This window comes from Trachymyrmex cornetzi, unplaced genomic scaffold, assembly GCF_001594075.2.
Source record: "Trachymyrmex cornetzi isolate Tcor2-1 unplaced genomic scaffold, Tcor1.1 scaffold88, whole genome shotgun sequence".
Classification (NCBI taxonomy): domain Eukaryota; kingdom Metazoa; phylum Arthropoda; class Insecta; order Hymenoptera; family Formicidae; genus Trachymyrmex; species Trachymyrmex cornetzi.
In genome coordinates this window covers 1-16768 of record NW_017300223.1, presented here as the reverse complement: position 1 = coordinate 16768, position 16768 = coordinate 1, and the positions used below count along the sequence as shown (strand labels likewise).

General features: G+C 36.6%; 1 protein-coding gene across 4 annotated transcripts in view; it reads right to left on the bottom strand.

Moving 5' to 3' along the window:
• raptor (regulatory associated protein of MTOR complex 1) overlaps positions 1-15120 on the bottom strand; it is a 22239-nt gene extending 7119 nt beyond the window's left edge. The window contains exons 1-22 of one of the 4 annotated variants that reach the window (XM_018520183.1): positions 14630-15120; positions 14405-14507; positions 13469-13710; positions 13241-13387; positions 12979-13154; positions 12804-12863; positions 12613-12713; positions 11808-11941; positions 11294-11677; positions 10181-10255; positions 9825-10082; positions 9372-9515; positions 9176-9296; positions 9038-9109; positions 8898-8939; positions 8557-8702; positions 8383-8480; positions 8200-8302; positions 7839-7993; positions 7544-7714; positions 7184-7428; positions 6832-6996 (exon numbers count right to left, since the gene is read on the bottom strand). In XM_018520183.1, the coding sequence (XP_018375685.1) occupies positions 6832-6996; positions 7184-7428; positions 7544-7714; positions 7839-7993; positions 8200-8302; positions 8383-8480; positions 8557-8702; positions 8898-8939; positions 9038-9109; positions 9176-9296; positions 9372-9515; positions 9825-10082; positions 10181-10255; positions 11294-11677; positions 11808-11941; positions 12613-12713; positions 12804-12863; positions 12979-13154; positions 13241-13387; positions 13469-13710; positions 14405-14507; positions 14630-14878 (3391 nt within the window). In that variant the 5' untranslated portion in view covers positions 14879-15120. Of the gene's footprint in view, positions 1-6831; positions 6997-7183; positions 7429-7543; positions 7715-7838; positions 7994-8199; positions 8303-8382; positions 8481-8556; positions 8703-8897; positions 8940-9037; positions 9297-9371; positions 9516-9824; positions 10083-10180; positions 10256-11293; positions 11678-11807; positions 11942-12612; positions 12714-12803; positions 12864-12978; positions 13155-13240; positions 13388-13468; positions 13711-14404; positions 14508-14629 lie in introns of all 4 variants that reach the window. The other 3 variants (XM_018520180.1, XM_018520181.1, XM_018520182.1) reach the window with 3 other exon arrangements.
• Positions 15121-16768: the final 1648 nt, after the last annotated feature.

Below are 16768 nucleotides of genomic sequence, written 5' to 3'. Positions count from 1 at the left end.
CCCCCCCCCCCCCCTCCTTGCTCTCACCTCATCCCCTCTTCTCCTTATCATTAACCCCTGCACCCTACCTACCTACGTCTTCTAACCCTCCTTTCTATTCTCCTTTTTCCTGCCACTCCTTCCTTTCTCTTCCCTCTCCCTTACTCCTTTCGCCAACCTCACTTTTTCCTCCTTCCCCCCATTTTGTTCCCCTCCCATCTCTTCCCTCTCTTCGTCCCACCTCCATCATTCTCCCTCTATCCACAACTCCCTCTAACCCCCCTTATCCCAACTTTGCTCTCCCCACCTCTTTTATTCTCACCTGCCTCAACATCCACCTCATCTTTCTCTTCTTTCATGTTAGATCTTCCTCTATCCAGATATCCCCCCCCCCTTCAACCTTCCCTTACTCTTCTCAATATCCTTCCCTTCTCTTCTACACTACGTAATGTTACCACCCCCATACATCCCCTCTCCTGCCTACTAGCCTCTAATCTTATTTTTTTATCCCCATCCTCACCTCTATGCTTCCCAGAATCTCTCTAATCTTCCCCTCTACCTCCCCCTACCCACCTTTCCCCTTTTATTACGATATTCCTTTTCCTCTCCTCTCTTTCCCTCCATTCACTCCTTCTCTCCAACCTTCTTATTCTTTCCATCCATTCCTCCCTCCCCTCCCCTCCCTATCTCCCTCCCCTCTCCCTTCCTCTATTTTCATTTCACCCAATTTCCCTTCCAGTGCCTTTAACCTCTCTACCATTTCCCCCTTTTCCCTCTCCCATCTTTCTTCCCTCACCTTCAGCTCCTCTTTTATCCTCTCCACTTCCTTTCTTTTTTATCATCTCTTTCTGACCCTCTACTACCTCTCTTAACTCTTTTCTTACTCCCATCAACCCTTCTCTCATTTCATCCCTCATCTCCCTTACTAGCTCCTTCATCCCCCCCTCTTCCCCATTCTGACGGGCGACCTTATTGTTTTTTTACTATTCCTAAATGCCTCTCCCCCCTCCCCTTCCCTTTTCCTTTTCAGGAACTTCGCTAACTCCCCCGTACTTCCCCTCCTATCCTTATCCAACTTATTAATCCTATCCGTCATCTATCTTCTCTCACTCACTCACTCTTCCCTCCCTCCCTCCCTCACTCACTCACTCACTCACTCACTCACTCACTCTCTCACTCACTCACTGTCTTCCTTCCACACCGTCTTTCAATCTCTCTCGAACAGACCTTCCTTTCCGCCTTTATCTGCTATACCTCTTATCCGAACTCAGTTCACCCCACCTTATCGTCTCCTCGCTACCCTCCTCGCGCTCCTCACACTCACACCAGCTACGTCTCCTAACCTCAACCCCTCCTTTCTCTCCTACCTTTCTCGCCACAGCCCTTTTCCTCCACCTTACCCCCACTCTCGTTACCTTCCCTCCACTCCCTCTCTCACATCCGCCCACAACCCTTTACTCACGCCACTCCTTCTCTCCACTCTCTGCTCTGCTCTCTCACTATTTCACCTACTCACTCTCTATGCGCCGGAAACGGAAGTCCCACCTCAGATATATACTTGCTTGATATAAAAGTTTTAGAGTCCATATTTTGAAAATAAGCGTACAGCTGAGGTCACATTATTGGAACGAACGATACAGAGTTTGTAGAACTAAGATTGAAAGTCTACAAAAAAAGTATCGTCACCAAATGGGAAATACGTGTATACAAGTGCTTTGCGAAGACTGGGACTGTCAACAGAGCCGAAATTTCGTGTAGCAGTAGTTGCGCGGTCTTGCGATACATGGTGCTGGCATATGTTAGATAAGGACAGATGTATGCGTTTGAGTAAAACAGAATGATATATATTATATACTATAATGTAAGAACTGAATCAAAGATGTCACCACTATTATCGAATTTGGAATTAAAAAAGTCTGTACTATCGACCTCGAGCAAGTTCGGTAATCGGTTTAGCATCCCCTTAAGTTAACGTAGGGGATTCTGTTTTCAATCACCGACCAAACTTTTCTCTGTAATTTAAATTTTTAGGGTTTTGTAAAGTATTTGTAACGTAAATTTTTAATTTTCTCGTAATGAATAACAGAACGCAATCTCAATTGCAATATCTATGATGGCTTGCCGCTAGGACGGAATGAACAATATAAACTAGATCAAAAAATTAATAGTTACACTAAGTAAATTAATCAGATAAAAGGAAGAATCCTTGAGCATTGTCGATTTGAAAAGAAGCGTATCTGCATCTAATAAGGACCTTAAGCATCTGCAGCGGAATACCCTGCCGCGCTATACCGCAATAGTAACTTTTTTTCGTACATGGGAATTAAAAAATCGCCAGTAACAAGATACCTCTGACTTTCATATTTGTAATGAAATAAAATACCCAAGTTAAATTCTGCAGAAACTTTGAAAAATTAAAGATGATACACAAGCAAAAATTACGTTCACTCCAGCCTAGTGGTAAACCATCAATTGCGGAGATTGAAATTGAGACTGCATTAACTACGATAAAATTTGAAATTCACACGTTACGTACGTACGTTTACTCTACGAAATTCTAAAGAGAGAAAAGTTTGGTGCCACTCGAGAACAGAATTCCTTCAAACATTAATCTAATCTTGATTAATCGACCGATTAAGTTAATCGGAGTTGGTGAAAGAGGCCCTTAAGCCCAATCTACAATTACGTAAACATAGTTGTAAAGGGTTGTGAAATGTTGTAAAGCGAAGTTTTAACCTGCCATTTCCGGTTGTAAAGCGTGTTGTAAAAGATGGTTCAACTTTATCTTTCACGACTACGACTGCGTAAAACGTAAGAGCGAACCAATCAGAGTGCTGTCACGTGTCTGCATCGTTATTGTCCTTTTTGTCTCGACGTATGAAAAGAAGCGCAAAGTGAGCTTTTCATCTTTTATTGAATTTATTTTATGATATATTATTTGACGAATTTATTATATTACAAATATATTATATTACGAATATAGAAGATGGAGAAAGTGTTGTGAGCAATGTTCAATTTGAAGATGAAAGTTCGTTGAATCTTTACTCGATTATAGATTAATATGTTGTACAACATTTACTGCTACTACTACTCCCATAATCTTACTTCTACGTTTACACAATTGTAGATCGGGCTTTTACATGCGGCAAGTAGCTGACTGATTTTCTTGGTTATGAGTACAATGAGCGCAGATTACACAGCGCCTCAGTGATGCGTGAATGCACTCATTGCACTCATAACCAAGAAAGTTAGTCAGCTGCTTGCTGAACGTAACACATGTTGTGTTGTGTGCGGACATACACACGTATTTTAAAGTTTTGTGTGATTTTCAATCGCCGAATAATCAATCGTTTGTGATTGTTAGTGATTAACTGATTAACCGGTTAATAAATTCTTCGTGTTGTCAAGTGAATATAATCGAATTGTGTCAATATGTTGAAACGTGACATAATGTATAAAAGGAGAATCTCATCGTGGAAACATGCGACTAGATATCTGCGTACTTAAAAGACATTTAATGTTTGAGTGATAAAAGTGAATTACAGTAAACAGTTGTGTCGAGCATTATTACGGTGCACCCGAACTTATTCCTCCAACTATTTCAAGAAGCTAGAGCAAAATGGAATCATTGGTCTCTGTGAAGTTAGCACCTCAACTTCAAAAATCGGAAATTTTAATAACAGTACTGCTTGCACCCCCAATAATTCTACAGTTCCTGAGGTTTTATTAATAGTACCGTTGATTTAGGCCAAAAATTTTAAAAAATAAAAACATGCGGTGCTAACTTCGCGTGGCACCGCAAGATTCGTGAGTCGATTTTTATACGGAATCTTACAGTACTCGAAGAGTACTAGAGTTCCTGATAGATTAAAACAAGAATTCCGGTCAGTAAATATTTTTAAATAAATTTAAAAAAAAGAGCTAGCACCTCAAGTTTCAAAAAATTAATTTTTTTGCGTCGTTTTTTAGTACTCGAAGAGTTCTATAGTTTCTGATAAGTTTTAGTGACACCACCGGCCATTTTAATATGTTTAAACAATTTTTTAATCCCAGCGCTGCACCGCACGTCAAGAGTAAAGTACCTCTAAACAACCAGTACTGGCCGATTTTTCGGCTTTATGACCTAACTTTTGAAACGATGCAAATATTTGGAAGCGTGGCACATGTCAAAATTTTAGGACCATTTAAGAAACTTGAAAAAAGAAACAAGAAACAGTTATTTGTAGGATACGCACCAAATGGATATAGGCTTTGAAATAAAGAGAAGAAAATAGTAATTGCACGCGTGATGTAAAATTTGAAGAACCTAAAATAGAAGAGGATAAAATTAAGAACGAAGATGTAACAAAGTATACTAAAGCAAAATTTATACAATCTGTAAAAGAATCAGACAGAGAAGAAATCACTGACGATGAAGAGTGAGAAGATGCAGAAGATCTAAGAACTCCAACAAATGGAGAACGAAGAAGAAAAGAAATACATGAAAATGAAGATCTAGAAAACATGGAAAACTCAACAAATGAAGAAATTGTAGAAATTAATACAAGAAAACCTATCAGAAAAAGAAAACGTCCAGAACGTTTTACAGATTACGTCATGTTAACGTATAGAGAAGCAACAACAGAACCGGACAGATAAAAATGGAAAGAAGTTGAACTGAAGAAACTGAAAGAAAAGGAAATACCTCTAACCGGAAAATGGGTATTTAAAATTAAGCAGGACACTATAAAGCGCCACTTATCATCAGAGGCTGCGAACAGGAACAGGGAATCAACTACGAAGAAACATTTAGTCCAGCAATAAGCACAAGTGCTTTGAGAAGTCTAATCGCACTTACAGCAATAAATAAATACAAAATCGTAACATTTGACATTAAAACAGCATTCCTCTATGACAGTTTAGAAGAGAATGTATTTATGTACCCTCCTAAGGAATTTGACTGTAGAGGAAAAATCTTCAAACTGAAGAAGACTCTATATAGCTTGAAACAGGCCCCACTCAGGTGGAATATACGATTTATCAATTTTTTGAAAGAAAAGAACTTTAAAGCACTAGAGAATGAACAATGCATATTTAGAGATGCTGATAAAGATTTAATTCTCGGCATATACGTAGATGATGGAATACTTCTCGGAGCTGACATGAAAGAAATTCCAGAAATAATGAAACAATTTAAAGAGTTCCAAATGACGATTGTTTATGATCCTAAAAGATATACGTCGGATTAGAAATATCAAGAAATCAAGATAAGATTAGAGTTAAGCAAGAAGAATATTCAAAGAACATTCTAAAACAGTACGGAATGGAAAATGCAAAACCAGTAAAAATACTGATTAAAAATGAAGAAAGGAAAACACCGATAAAGGAAGTTTTCGGCTATAGAGAAACAATAGGAAACCTGCTATATCTTTCGACGAAAACCAAGCCCGATATATCTTTTGCAGTCAATTCATTGAAAATCAAACACAAGAAAACATTAATGATGTTTTCATTAATGATGTTTTCATTAAAACACATTCTGAAATATTTGAACGGCACAACAGATCAAGGCCTACAATTCAATAGCAATGATAATCCGAATATTTTGCAGGGATATTTCGATGCTAACTTTGCAGGAGAATCACAGACCAGACACAGTACGACTGGCTTCGTCATATTCTATGAAGGAGGAGCCACAAGCTGGTGCTCGTGAAGACAGTCAAACATAGCTCTTTCAAATACTGAAGCTGAATACATTGCAGCCGCAAGGAATTACTATATTTGAAGACTTTCCTGGAAGAACTCCAAGACAACAAGATCTGCCTAGAACTAAACATAATCAGAGTACAATTGCACTAATTAAGAACGGAGTCGTTAATAGACGCTCGAGGCACATAGATGTAAAGTATAGATTCGTACACGATCTAGTAAAACGGAAAGCTATTAAATTAAGATATTGTCCACCAAATGAACAAGAGGCAGATATATTAATAAAGGCTTTAAATAGAGTAAAGTTTTTAAACTGCAAAGAAGCCATGGTGAGTCAGTTTGATGCAATTAAAGCCGTAATCACACTACAGACTCCCGACTCTAACTCGACTACTGACTCGGACTCCCGACTATTATTCTACCAACCACAGCAAGGCAACAGCCGACTCTGACTGCCGACTCGAGAATAGAAATCACTCTATTCGATCGACTTTAAGTCGGGAGTCAGAGTCGGGAGCCTGTAGTGTGACTTATGGCTTAAGGAGTGTTGAGAATGTGAACTATATTATCGATCGCTTAGTAATTGCATTAAACTAATCGAAAGAGATGGCACTTATTTCGAAAGTTACTCATCTGTCTAAAGTTTAGAACATCGTTATTGCTCGCTCCTTTTTCCTATGGATCTTGGTACCAAACGGTTGTGTTAATTGCGAGGCCTTACAGCGGCGATATTAGATAACTTTCTAGTTTCAGATAAGTTTAGAATAATCAATCTGTCTCTGTACGAAGTACTAGAATTGATCTCTGTTTAATTGACTAAATATTAAGATTATTGTTATACTGTGAAATTTTGTTACTCTCTTGCTATCTTGTTTATCAATTAATTAATATTTGAATCTCCTGTTAGACGAGAGGTAAACTTGTTTACAAGTTCTGTTCTAATTAAATGTGACTGGACTTAGGCTATGGTCTATTTGATGCTACGAATGCTTTGAAGCATTTTTTGATTGGTTAGTTAGTAAAATTCTTTTTTCCGATTGGTCAATCGAAAGTTTCGAAGCATTTGTAACGTCAAGTGGCCGCACCCTTAAATGAGAATTGTGTGTTCTTTTATTAAAAAACTTTCAACATCGAGGAAAAAAAACCTTTTTTTTAACAACCAACCTGTGCCATCAACGTCGATGCATGTGGTACAACAATCGGCACCTGTTAGAATATCTTGCTTCTTCAATTCAGTTTCCGCATCCCAGAGTCTTACAATACGGACGTCGCCCGTTACTGCTAGAGTAAGTGATTTCTGTTCCCATTTTGTAACGAGTCGTGCTGTTACTGCAAATATATTATTGACTATACTTCGCTGATAGTATAGTACGAAAAAATATACAGGATTATTTTTAGAATGACATAATATAGGAAAAATGATGTGAAAAATTATTAAAATCTAAAACAGCGGTTACAATAGATTATGAGATAAATTTATAACAGAATCTCGAATATGTGTGCTCTCTATACATACCACTAGAAGTCTTGGTTGCGGGTTGTACGTCAGCCAATGCTTGCCAAGCTGTGAGTAGAATCGGATCGCGGCTAATCGTACCGCTATAATTCTTCCAGATTTGTACGGAACCATCATCAGAACCTGCCATCAGCAGAGTTAAGTCATGAGAGTTGATAAATTCAAGTGCTGTGATGCGCGATTTTACTTTGTTTCCATAACTCATACAATAAGTCAACTTTGTGCTATTTTGATAATCCCATATGCTGAAACAATTATTAACAAGTGTTAATTAGAAAGTCTTTCTCTATACCTACGTTATATGCTTATCTATTGTATTTTAAATAACAGATATTTGTTACGATAAGAAAATTCAAATACCCGAAGCAATCTTTCAGCGCCACGGCCAAATGTGGTTCAAATGGATGAAAAACCAGAACTTGAGGTGATTGAGAACATCTCGTATGATACACTTGCGATTCTATTTTATTCTGCGGTGCACGCAATTGTTCCTCTCTTGCATCTTGTCTTTGCCTTGCGTTACGTATAAATCTGCGATTATAATCGATGTGTAATGTACGTTTCGTATTAAAAACGCAAAAACTTAATGGGAATTCATTTTAAAATTAGAGAACTAGTGTTAGAGAGAAAGAATAAAGGTTTAAATGTTTCTTACCGCCATTCTCGTTCGAGATATGGTCTGCTTTCTACATCGTCCATTTCGTCTTCTAAACTAACCGGCTGAGCAAATTGCGCGCAACTCCATTCGACAAATTGGGAGGTAGTCAATGGAGTTTTAGCTCCAGGTACTTCGTCTGCCTCTTCAGATATCTAAAATTATAAGAGGATATTATAAATAGGCCGATTCTTCATTAACAATATTTTAACAAGTACACAAAATAATTTTTTAATTTATTGTAAAAATAAAATTGAAAAATAGAATTTAAACAATTTACATTTATCTAATATTTTATTGTCACTTGAATTCGTTAAAAAAGTTAACGTTAGAAAAAAACAAATCAACAACTGATTCTTACTGTATTAGGAACAGGTTTCCTCGAACGGCTACCATGCGTTAAAACTCTCGAAGAACGCAACAAATCTGTTCCAGAGTTGACAGCCGGTGGTGATTCCCCTTTACTATAGTAAACATGTAAAAGGAATTGTTAGAATAAGACTGAAATTACAAAATGTTTTATACAAAAAAAATTTTAACCAACCTCAAATAACCAGTTCGATTTGACGGAGACGGCGGAAGAGATAATGAAGAGGAAATTTTTGTTTCAACTACCTCTTTAGGGGTGGAAGATGCTTTCACCTAAAATTTTTTTAATGATAATAACTATACAGTTAAACTTTCAATGTTAAGACCTTAACACCTTAGATATTAATACCTTATTACGAATGTGATTAGTAACTTTTTGAGACATAGCAGCGACCACTGGATGAGGATCATTGTCGAGATTACACAATCCATGCCATAATTTCATATACACACTACCATAGGAAAGACTCGGTAAGTTCCCAAGAGAACTGTGACCTGCGATAAACAATTTCATAAAATTCATATGAAATGTCGTGCTATTGTAAAGTTATTTTAATGAAAAAAAAAAAAATATTGCTATTATACAAAGCCTATGCAAAAAGCACTCTATCGGTGAAAATTGCACAATTGCAAAAATAAAAAGCATAAACTATGTATGATGCATGCAACGAAACTTCTAATCATTATTACCAAGTGACTCGCAAGGTTTCCTCACGAACTCCCAATTATTACCTGACACACGAAAGAATCAATGCAGGTAACTATTCGATTCAGTGTTCAGACAGAAGGTATTAATTGACTTCTCCCAAAAATCTCTCGGCATTCCTTACCTAGACTGCTAATAGACGATGAAGACGATACTCTTTTGATGCGATCCTGTGGTCCAAATCCATCGGTCGTATCTACGGTGTACGTATTGTTGGGTGACAACATTTTCAATCTATCGCGCGAGCTAATGCGTCTCATACCGCTGAATGGGGATAAAGTTTCTACAACAAGATCCTTTCGACTATTCTCTTCAGCCATGGCTAGCGTAACGAAGGAATTTTCAAAATGTAGCACCATCCATTGTAGAGCCACAACTAATTCCTGCATAGACAATTTCATAATAATTTGTCAGCAATTTGCCAATGTTTACCAATTCCAAATCACAATCTAACTTACTTTTCTAACCAATGGACACATATCGTGAGAAACTGTATTAATAAGTGTCATAGCGATAATTTGATCGATATTATTCGCGTGTTCGCTCCTGGTCGTAACGCTGTTTATAAATGTGCCCAATGCATACACGCTAGCTGCCCGGACCTGCATCAAACATTTCCTTAAAATTTTAGGAATTAATTCCTCTTTATCACAATCATAAATTCATATTATTAAATTCATATTAAAAATTTAAAATATATATATAAACTCCTTTCTTGCTCTGTAAAATAGCGTTATAAGGAGTAACAACAAAATAAAATTTCTTACACGCGTCTAAAATTTAGTAGTTTGCAAATTCATCACAGATATACGCAATTATTACGCGTGCGCGCGAATGTGTGCGTACGTGTGTGCATACATAGTGAACGTAATTTAATTATTTATGTATATATGAACAATTAGTCATATAACCTCTGGAACAGGATCCTTCAATAAGGTGAACAATTTTTCATGAGCAATGTCCCTGACGCCACACCATCTTGCTTTATCGAAATTATGCCAAAGCCGCGCTAAGCACAAGCAAAGCCATTGCCGTAACAAAGAATTTGTGTCTCCTAATTGTTCTAAGCATATTGAAACGAGACTGCCCTGATTTGCAGCCACTTGACCCGGCCGGTAATCGTTTACGATACTGGCCAACACAAACGCGGCTAATGTCCTGTGCTCACTCTGAAATCATTATCAAACGTACTTTCGTTACGAGAAACTTTAGCCGTTATAATTCAGGTGTGGTTAGCGTATAAAATTAAACATAACATATAAACTACCGGGATAGAAGTATCCTGCAGCACAGACAAGAAATATTTATGACCACCATCGCGTACAAGATCTGCTTGGCAAGTCTGCAATTCAGAATTATATCTAAAATTAGAATTTATACACATATAAAGTATAACAGTGTAATATTAAACAATAACAGTAACGGTAATATACAAGCTTAAATTAGGTGACAATTTTATTAATAAAGTTATTTCATATATACTATTCGAAACTTTTTGACTCATACAGTAGTTCTTTTCAGTCTTTACAGACATTAAAACATAGAAACAAATTAAATTAAAAATAAAAAATAAAACCAAAGAGTATCACCGTCAGTTAAAAAAGTACCGCATGGTGTATAACGCATAGTGCAATGTAGTCAAAAGGAGTCATGATTTAATCCAATAATGTCACAATTGTATCTTCAATATTAGTAATAATCCTCCTTTTATTCGCTCGGTAACGAAAAAGGAATGCGTCACATGTGAAGTCAATAATTAAAAAGAGAAACGTCACGACTAATTAAAATTAAAAGTTGTGAGATGTTGTATAAAACGCTTCAAGGCACATGCTATCTCTGTGACGGTTGGAAATAGATCTATTTTCACAGAGATAGCATGTGCCTTAGAGCGTTTTATACATCTCACAACTTTTAATTTTAATTAGTCGTGACGTTTCTCTTTTTAATTATTGACTTCACATGTGACGCATTCCTTTTTCGTTACCGAGCGAATAAAAGGAGGATTATTACTAATATTGAAGATACAATTGTGACATTATTGGATTAAATCATGACTCTTTTTAACTACATTGCACTATGCGTTATACACCATGCAGTACTTTTTTAACTGACGGTGATACTCGTTGGTTTTATTTTTTATTTTTAATTTAATTTGTTTCTATATTTTAATGTCTGTAAAAACTGAAGAGGACTACTATATGGTATGAGTCGAAACGTTTCGAATATATGTATATATGAAATAACTTTATTAATAAAATTGTCACTTAATTTAAGCTTGTATATTACCGTTACTGTCATTGTTTAAAACATAACAAGCGTTTAAATTTTAATTTATATTTAGTGTATTATATGGATAATAACACGCAAGTGTAGAACTCACATTATCTACCGCTAGAATTTTTGCCCATATAAAAACGAGCAGCGGTCGAAGTTCTCTGGCGTTGCTTTGCAATAATTTTAAAACATATGGAAAGATACCGACGCTAAGTGCTAGATTCACAGCCCATGGACCGAGATCAAGAAAACGTCCTAATAGCTCTAACGCTCTTAGTCTGTGAACTTGACTCAATAGCACTTGGAGGACAATTGGAAGCTGCTCAGGTGGGTTACGATTTTTTGATCCTAAATTGAGCCACACTTGAAAAGCTGTGAGTTGATCTTCAAAAAATGATGAATGCACGTATCGATCTTCATTTTCCAAAACCATTGGCAATTGTGCCAAGCATAGGTCAAGCGCCATATCCCAAGCTTGCCACATACGGTGCTAGAAAAATAGGAAAATTTTGCTTTCTACATATTTAAGAGCAAAGAATGATAAAAAATTTGGCACATATAAACAAAGTTTTAGCAAAGAAATTTCTTTATAGATGTATAATAAAAACCAATTTTTTTACCTGATAAGTCGGCGGCAATTTCGGGGAAGAAACTGGTGTACAATCGTAAGAACGAAGTATCCTCTCAGCTAACAAGAAATTTCTGAACAGACTGGCAACTAATAGGTCTTGTCTAAATAACCTTTGAAACAAATCTATACATATTTTTATAATTATTATAATTATACTTTTATTTTGCGTCGATGAAACTTGTACAGGGTTGTTAGCAAAAAAGAAAAAAAATTTCCGACTTTCCCCAGTTTTCCCGGTCACATTTTAAAGTGGAACATATAACTGATATATGACAAGTTAAAAAACAAATGAATTACAGAAAACGGCGGATATACATGTATCTTTGTTTTGCACATTGTGTATTGAGATTTTGGTCCATATTCATAGTTAGACCTTATATTTAAGGAGACATTAATCATTTTATTAAAACACTGTACGTTCTAATTATTTTAAATAATTTTAATTAAAAATTAATTTCGAAATGTTCATCATTAATATATACATATTTTGACTTTTACAAAGTTAAATTTTTTTTCTTTTTAACAATGTCTGTTAATGGTTTTCTGCAAATAGTTCATGCAAAATTAAAATAAAAAAAATATTTGCATTGCTTCTTAAAAAATTTAAAAAATTCTATTTCATAATTTTTAAAGACGTTTAATTAAACTTAGAATTTTACAGTAATTTAATTTTATCTTAGGTTAATAAATTCCTTGACTTTTCTCCCTGACCACTTTTTAATTTCACTGACTTTTCCTGGTTTTCCCTGATTTCCCCGACCGCTAACAACCCTGTTGTAGCTCAAATCTCTTACCTCTTGGTAAGGTATTCCATGCTATTGTGTCGGTAATGGCAGTAAATATCCAATTAAGTTCGCCTAGCATTGTTCTTCTATCGGTCAATTGTCCAGGAATTCTAAAACATGTACGTGCATGCATATACGAAGATACTTTTCAAATTATTTCTTTCTATATAACAATGAAATTTAATAATTTGATATATTACTTGTCAATAAGATCAAGCGATATATTGGGAATCAATTTGGATGTAGGCTGCATGGCAAACCTATGTAAAAGAAAAAATATCTATTACATATATTTATACATATATATGTATATTTATACAAAATGTAAATATATTGAATACATAGATATTTTTTACTTATGCCAAAAGTTCTTACCAGCGTATTGCAATTTTTATGGGTGTAGTAAGGCATGATGTAAATATATCTGCAGGTAGATTTGGATTCATAGGTAAAATTTGATTAGCCGCACATGCTGCTAATTGGATACAATTCTTATAACATGGTGCTGCAGGACATGTCACTCCAGTCGCACGATTTTGTTGTTTTTCCATCTGTGAAGCACAATCTTATTCAATAATTACATTCACAGGCTTTATTAACATTTAGAATCTTTAAGAAAATTTATATATTATTTTACCTCATACTCCTTTTCGTGTTGGTCTGCAAATTGTTGAAAAGATTCTACTATAATACCGGCATTGGAACAATCATATACATAAATACTAGGTGCACCCATCCAAGTCTGCAAGTCATATACCGACAGTGGAATGTATTGTGTATATGTCTATAAAAGCACACATTGTTAATATAGATATTACGTCATATGTAATGGACATAAATTCATTCATTTTGAATCTGTACTGACCCTATTAAATACCCATATTTCACCATTAGTAGTAGGTTTGGGTACTCCATGACCATTATAGTGAAACAAAACTCTTTCTTCTTTGGCATTTCGCCTTAAAGATGTACATAATTTTTTAACTTCCTCTACAGTTGGATCTAAACTTTGTTTGTAGCGAGCTCTTGGCTGCCATCGTTCGTACTGTTTTTGCAAATTTGAACCTATAGTTTCAAGAGCTTTTTGAGGACTCACTGACAAAGGATCTGGAAAGATATCAATCTTGATAATTTTGCATCCAAATTATCATAGAATTCTAAACATGGAAAAGTATGTTTGTTTCATAATTTATACATGGTTATATATTGTTTGATATCAGTTATTATCCATATCTTAATTATTTTACAAATACTTCATAAGGAAGCAAAAATTATTATTCTATGTTTTGTATACATGATAAATAGATATTGAAGCTTTTACATACCTAGGTATATTTCTATTTTATATTACATTTATATGTTTATTATTGAAAACCAATTGTATAATTACATTACAAGTTAGTCTCTTAGTACATTTTAAATTATAAGTAAAATATCAAATTTAAATGTTTTTTCTATAAATCTATCTTTATGTACCGCTACATAATACTTGATTCTTTCTAACTTTCCTTTATTGTATCACCTAAAATTTTTTTTCTTACTAGTTATACATACATAAAAATTTTTTAATCTGTTATTTATTAATAATTTTGATAAAATAAAAAGATTGTTCAATGCAAACGATATCCCGATCTAGTGGATGCTTGCAGAAACATTGGCATATCGCGTATGTCTGGTATGCCATAGTCAGCAGGCTGAATCATTTGGCATGCTTGACATGCCTAACCTCAAAATCGCAAAATCACATAACGGTAGGGAGGAAAGAATGTAAATAAACTAGAGAAGCGTCAAGTTTGGCTACCTATCCAGCATTCGAGACGGGCGCATGGTTGTGTCTTGACAATATCTGGAGGATCAACGCCAACGTTCAGGCACAACACCAGAGCGACACTCACTGTCTTCATCTAATAAAACAAAAACATATGTATGCAGTGATGCAGAATCAGTCGTGCTCTAGTGGGCATAATTACCCGGTCGTACGTTTAACCGATCATGAATGTATCGAGCATTCGGTACACGTACGTACCCGCTCCTTCATTCGCCAAGTCTGACTGATACAATTGACGTATTCGATCGTGGCGTTATGTCGAGGCTTGCAGAAAGCCAGCTGCATCTGCCAATCTTCCTCATCGCCGGCACGCCTGGGCAATGCGTTACTCGTCGTTGGTGTCGTCGTCGACGGCGACATTGGCGATATTGATGACGTTGGTGACGACGCCTCGTGGCACGACTTCATCCTAGCGTAACTGACCGACATCGCGTAATCGCGTTGCATTCAGTGAACACGTGCGAAGGACGCGGCCTCGACGTCACGGTAACTGCACCAAGCTTCCTCGAATTGTATGCACAATATTCACCGTGCAACCACGGCGTAAAAGAACCTCGATAGGGCGCGACTAGCCCTATTTACTGAATTTACCGCACAAGTCGCCATGTTAATATTCTTCTTTTCATCTTCTTTCCATCTGTGGTCGCCAATTGTCGCCATGAACTCTACCTTGCTCTATTTCGCTTCGCATCGGCCATGACATAAAAGAAGTGAGTTTAATAGCGTTTTCGGCCCGGCTAGAGTCCTAGATTTATCAGAGAAGCGCAACCGGCTTAAGTCAGTATGACAAAGGTACTAAGGAGAGTACTAAACATGACCGAAATGCTATGAAACTGCCTTTAAACTATGTCAAACAAGATAAGACGTGTAGGATTAGTCCGGATCTACAATAAGGTTTCAAGCCTTAAGATAAGTAATGGGCGAATCACAGTCGCTTATTCTTCTCGGATTCGACTGTAATTGGTCAATTTCTTACGACTTAAGGCTTAAAACACCTATTGTAGATCCAGACTTATGTGTAGAATAAAATGAAATAGAAATATGTCGCTAGTACTATAAATGGCTGCCAAGTCACGCAATTGGTCAGATTGCAACAGCGAATCAGAATGCATAACACCGGTTGCCCCTCTCTGATAAATCTAGGACTCTAGGCCCGGCCAGGTTTGCACCAACCTGGGTTGGATTAATGGCGTTTTGTGCTCTCCTATTGGTAGAACGGGTGACGTCAACCAATAGGAAAGATTAATCCAACCAAGGTTGGTGCAAACCCGATCGGGCCGAAAACGCTATGAGACAGTTCATCCCTCTTATCAAAATGTCCCTAGAAAATAAACTAAACATTCCGAGGCTACGTTCCAAAACGTCTTCTCTGAGGAAGATTTTACTCTATATGCTATAGTATACATCACGTGTATTATATATTTCGAGTAAAATTTTCCTTGGAGAGGAAGGCGTATTCAGAACGCGCTTTTATCGATAAAAGTGCACTTTTATCTCTGAAATTCTATAATATACGTGACGTAAAGTATAGTATATAGCGTGCTAACATCGTTGTAAGCGCGTTCTGAATACGAGCCGAAGTTTTGGAACGTAGTCTGAGGAAGTGTTCCAAAATTTGCTGCCAGTACTGAAAACTAGGGTGCGTTCCCATTTCGTTTCAGTGCAGTATCCAGTGGCCGCCATTATACTGGATACTGCACTGGACAAGCGTTCCTAAATGACTGGATACTGGCTAGTGACGTCGTACCTCGTTATCAGAATGTCGTCGGCCGAAAAATGTGCAAGATCTGTGCAAAAAAAGAAAGTATTGGTAAAATTATTAAATGCAGAGACTAATATATTGTACTCGACATTTCTATCAACTGAAGATGCAGGGCGGGAAGAAAGTGGTAACGTTTTTTTCGATTTTTATATGTTTTATAAGTCTGTTCTCTGCACAGTTTGAGGTTTGGTAAAGATCAAATGGAGAGTAATCCCCTCAAAAATCGATGAAATTATACTCATTCGACGCGTTTTTCCATAAAATGAAAGACTGGCAGAAAAAAGCGTCGCTCTGCCCCGCTAACCGAGATATTAAGCGTTAAAGTTGACGACTAGAGAAGAATAATCGACTGTGATTGGTCAATTTCTTACTCTTACTTCTTACTCCGTGTATTGTAGACGGGCCTTTATGGCTTAAGGCTTAAAACCCTATTGTAGATCCGGGGTAATGCCTCTGGCATATCAACGCGATGTTCGTCACGCGTGACACGCGATATCCAATGAGGGTACAGTTTTATGCCTCCGGCACACCAGCGCGATGTTCGTCGCGCGCGACACGCGATATCCAATGAGTGT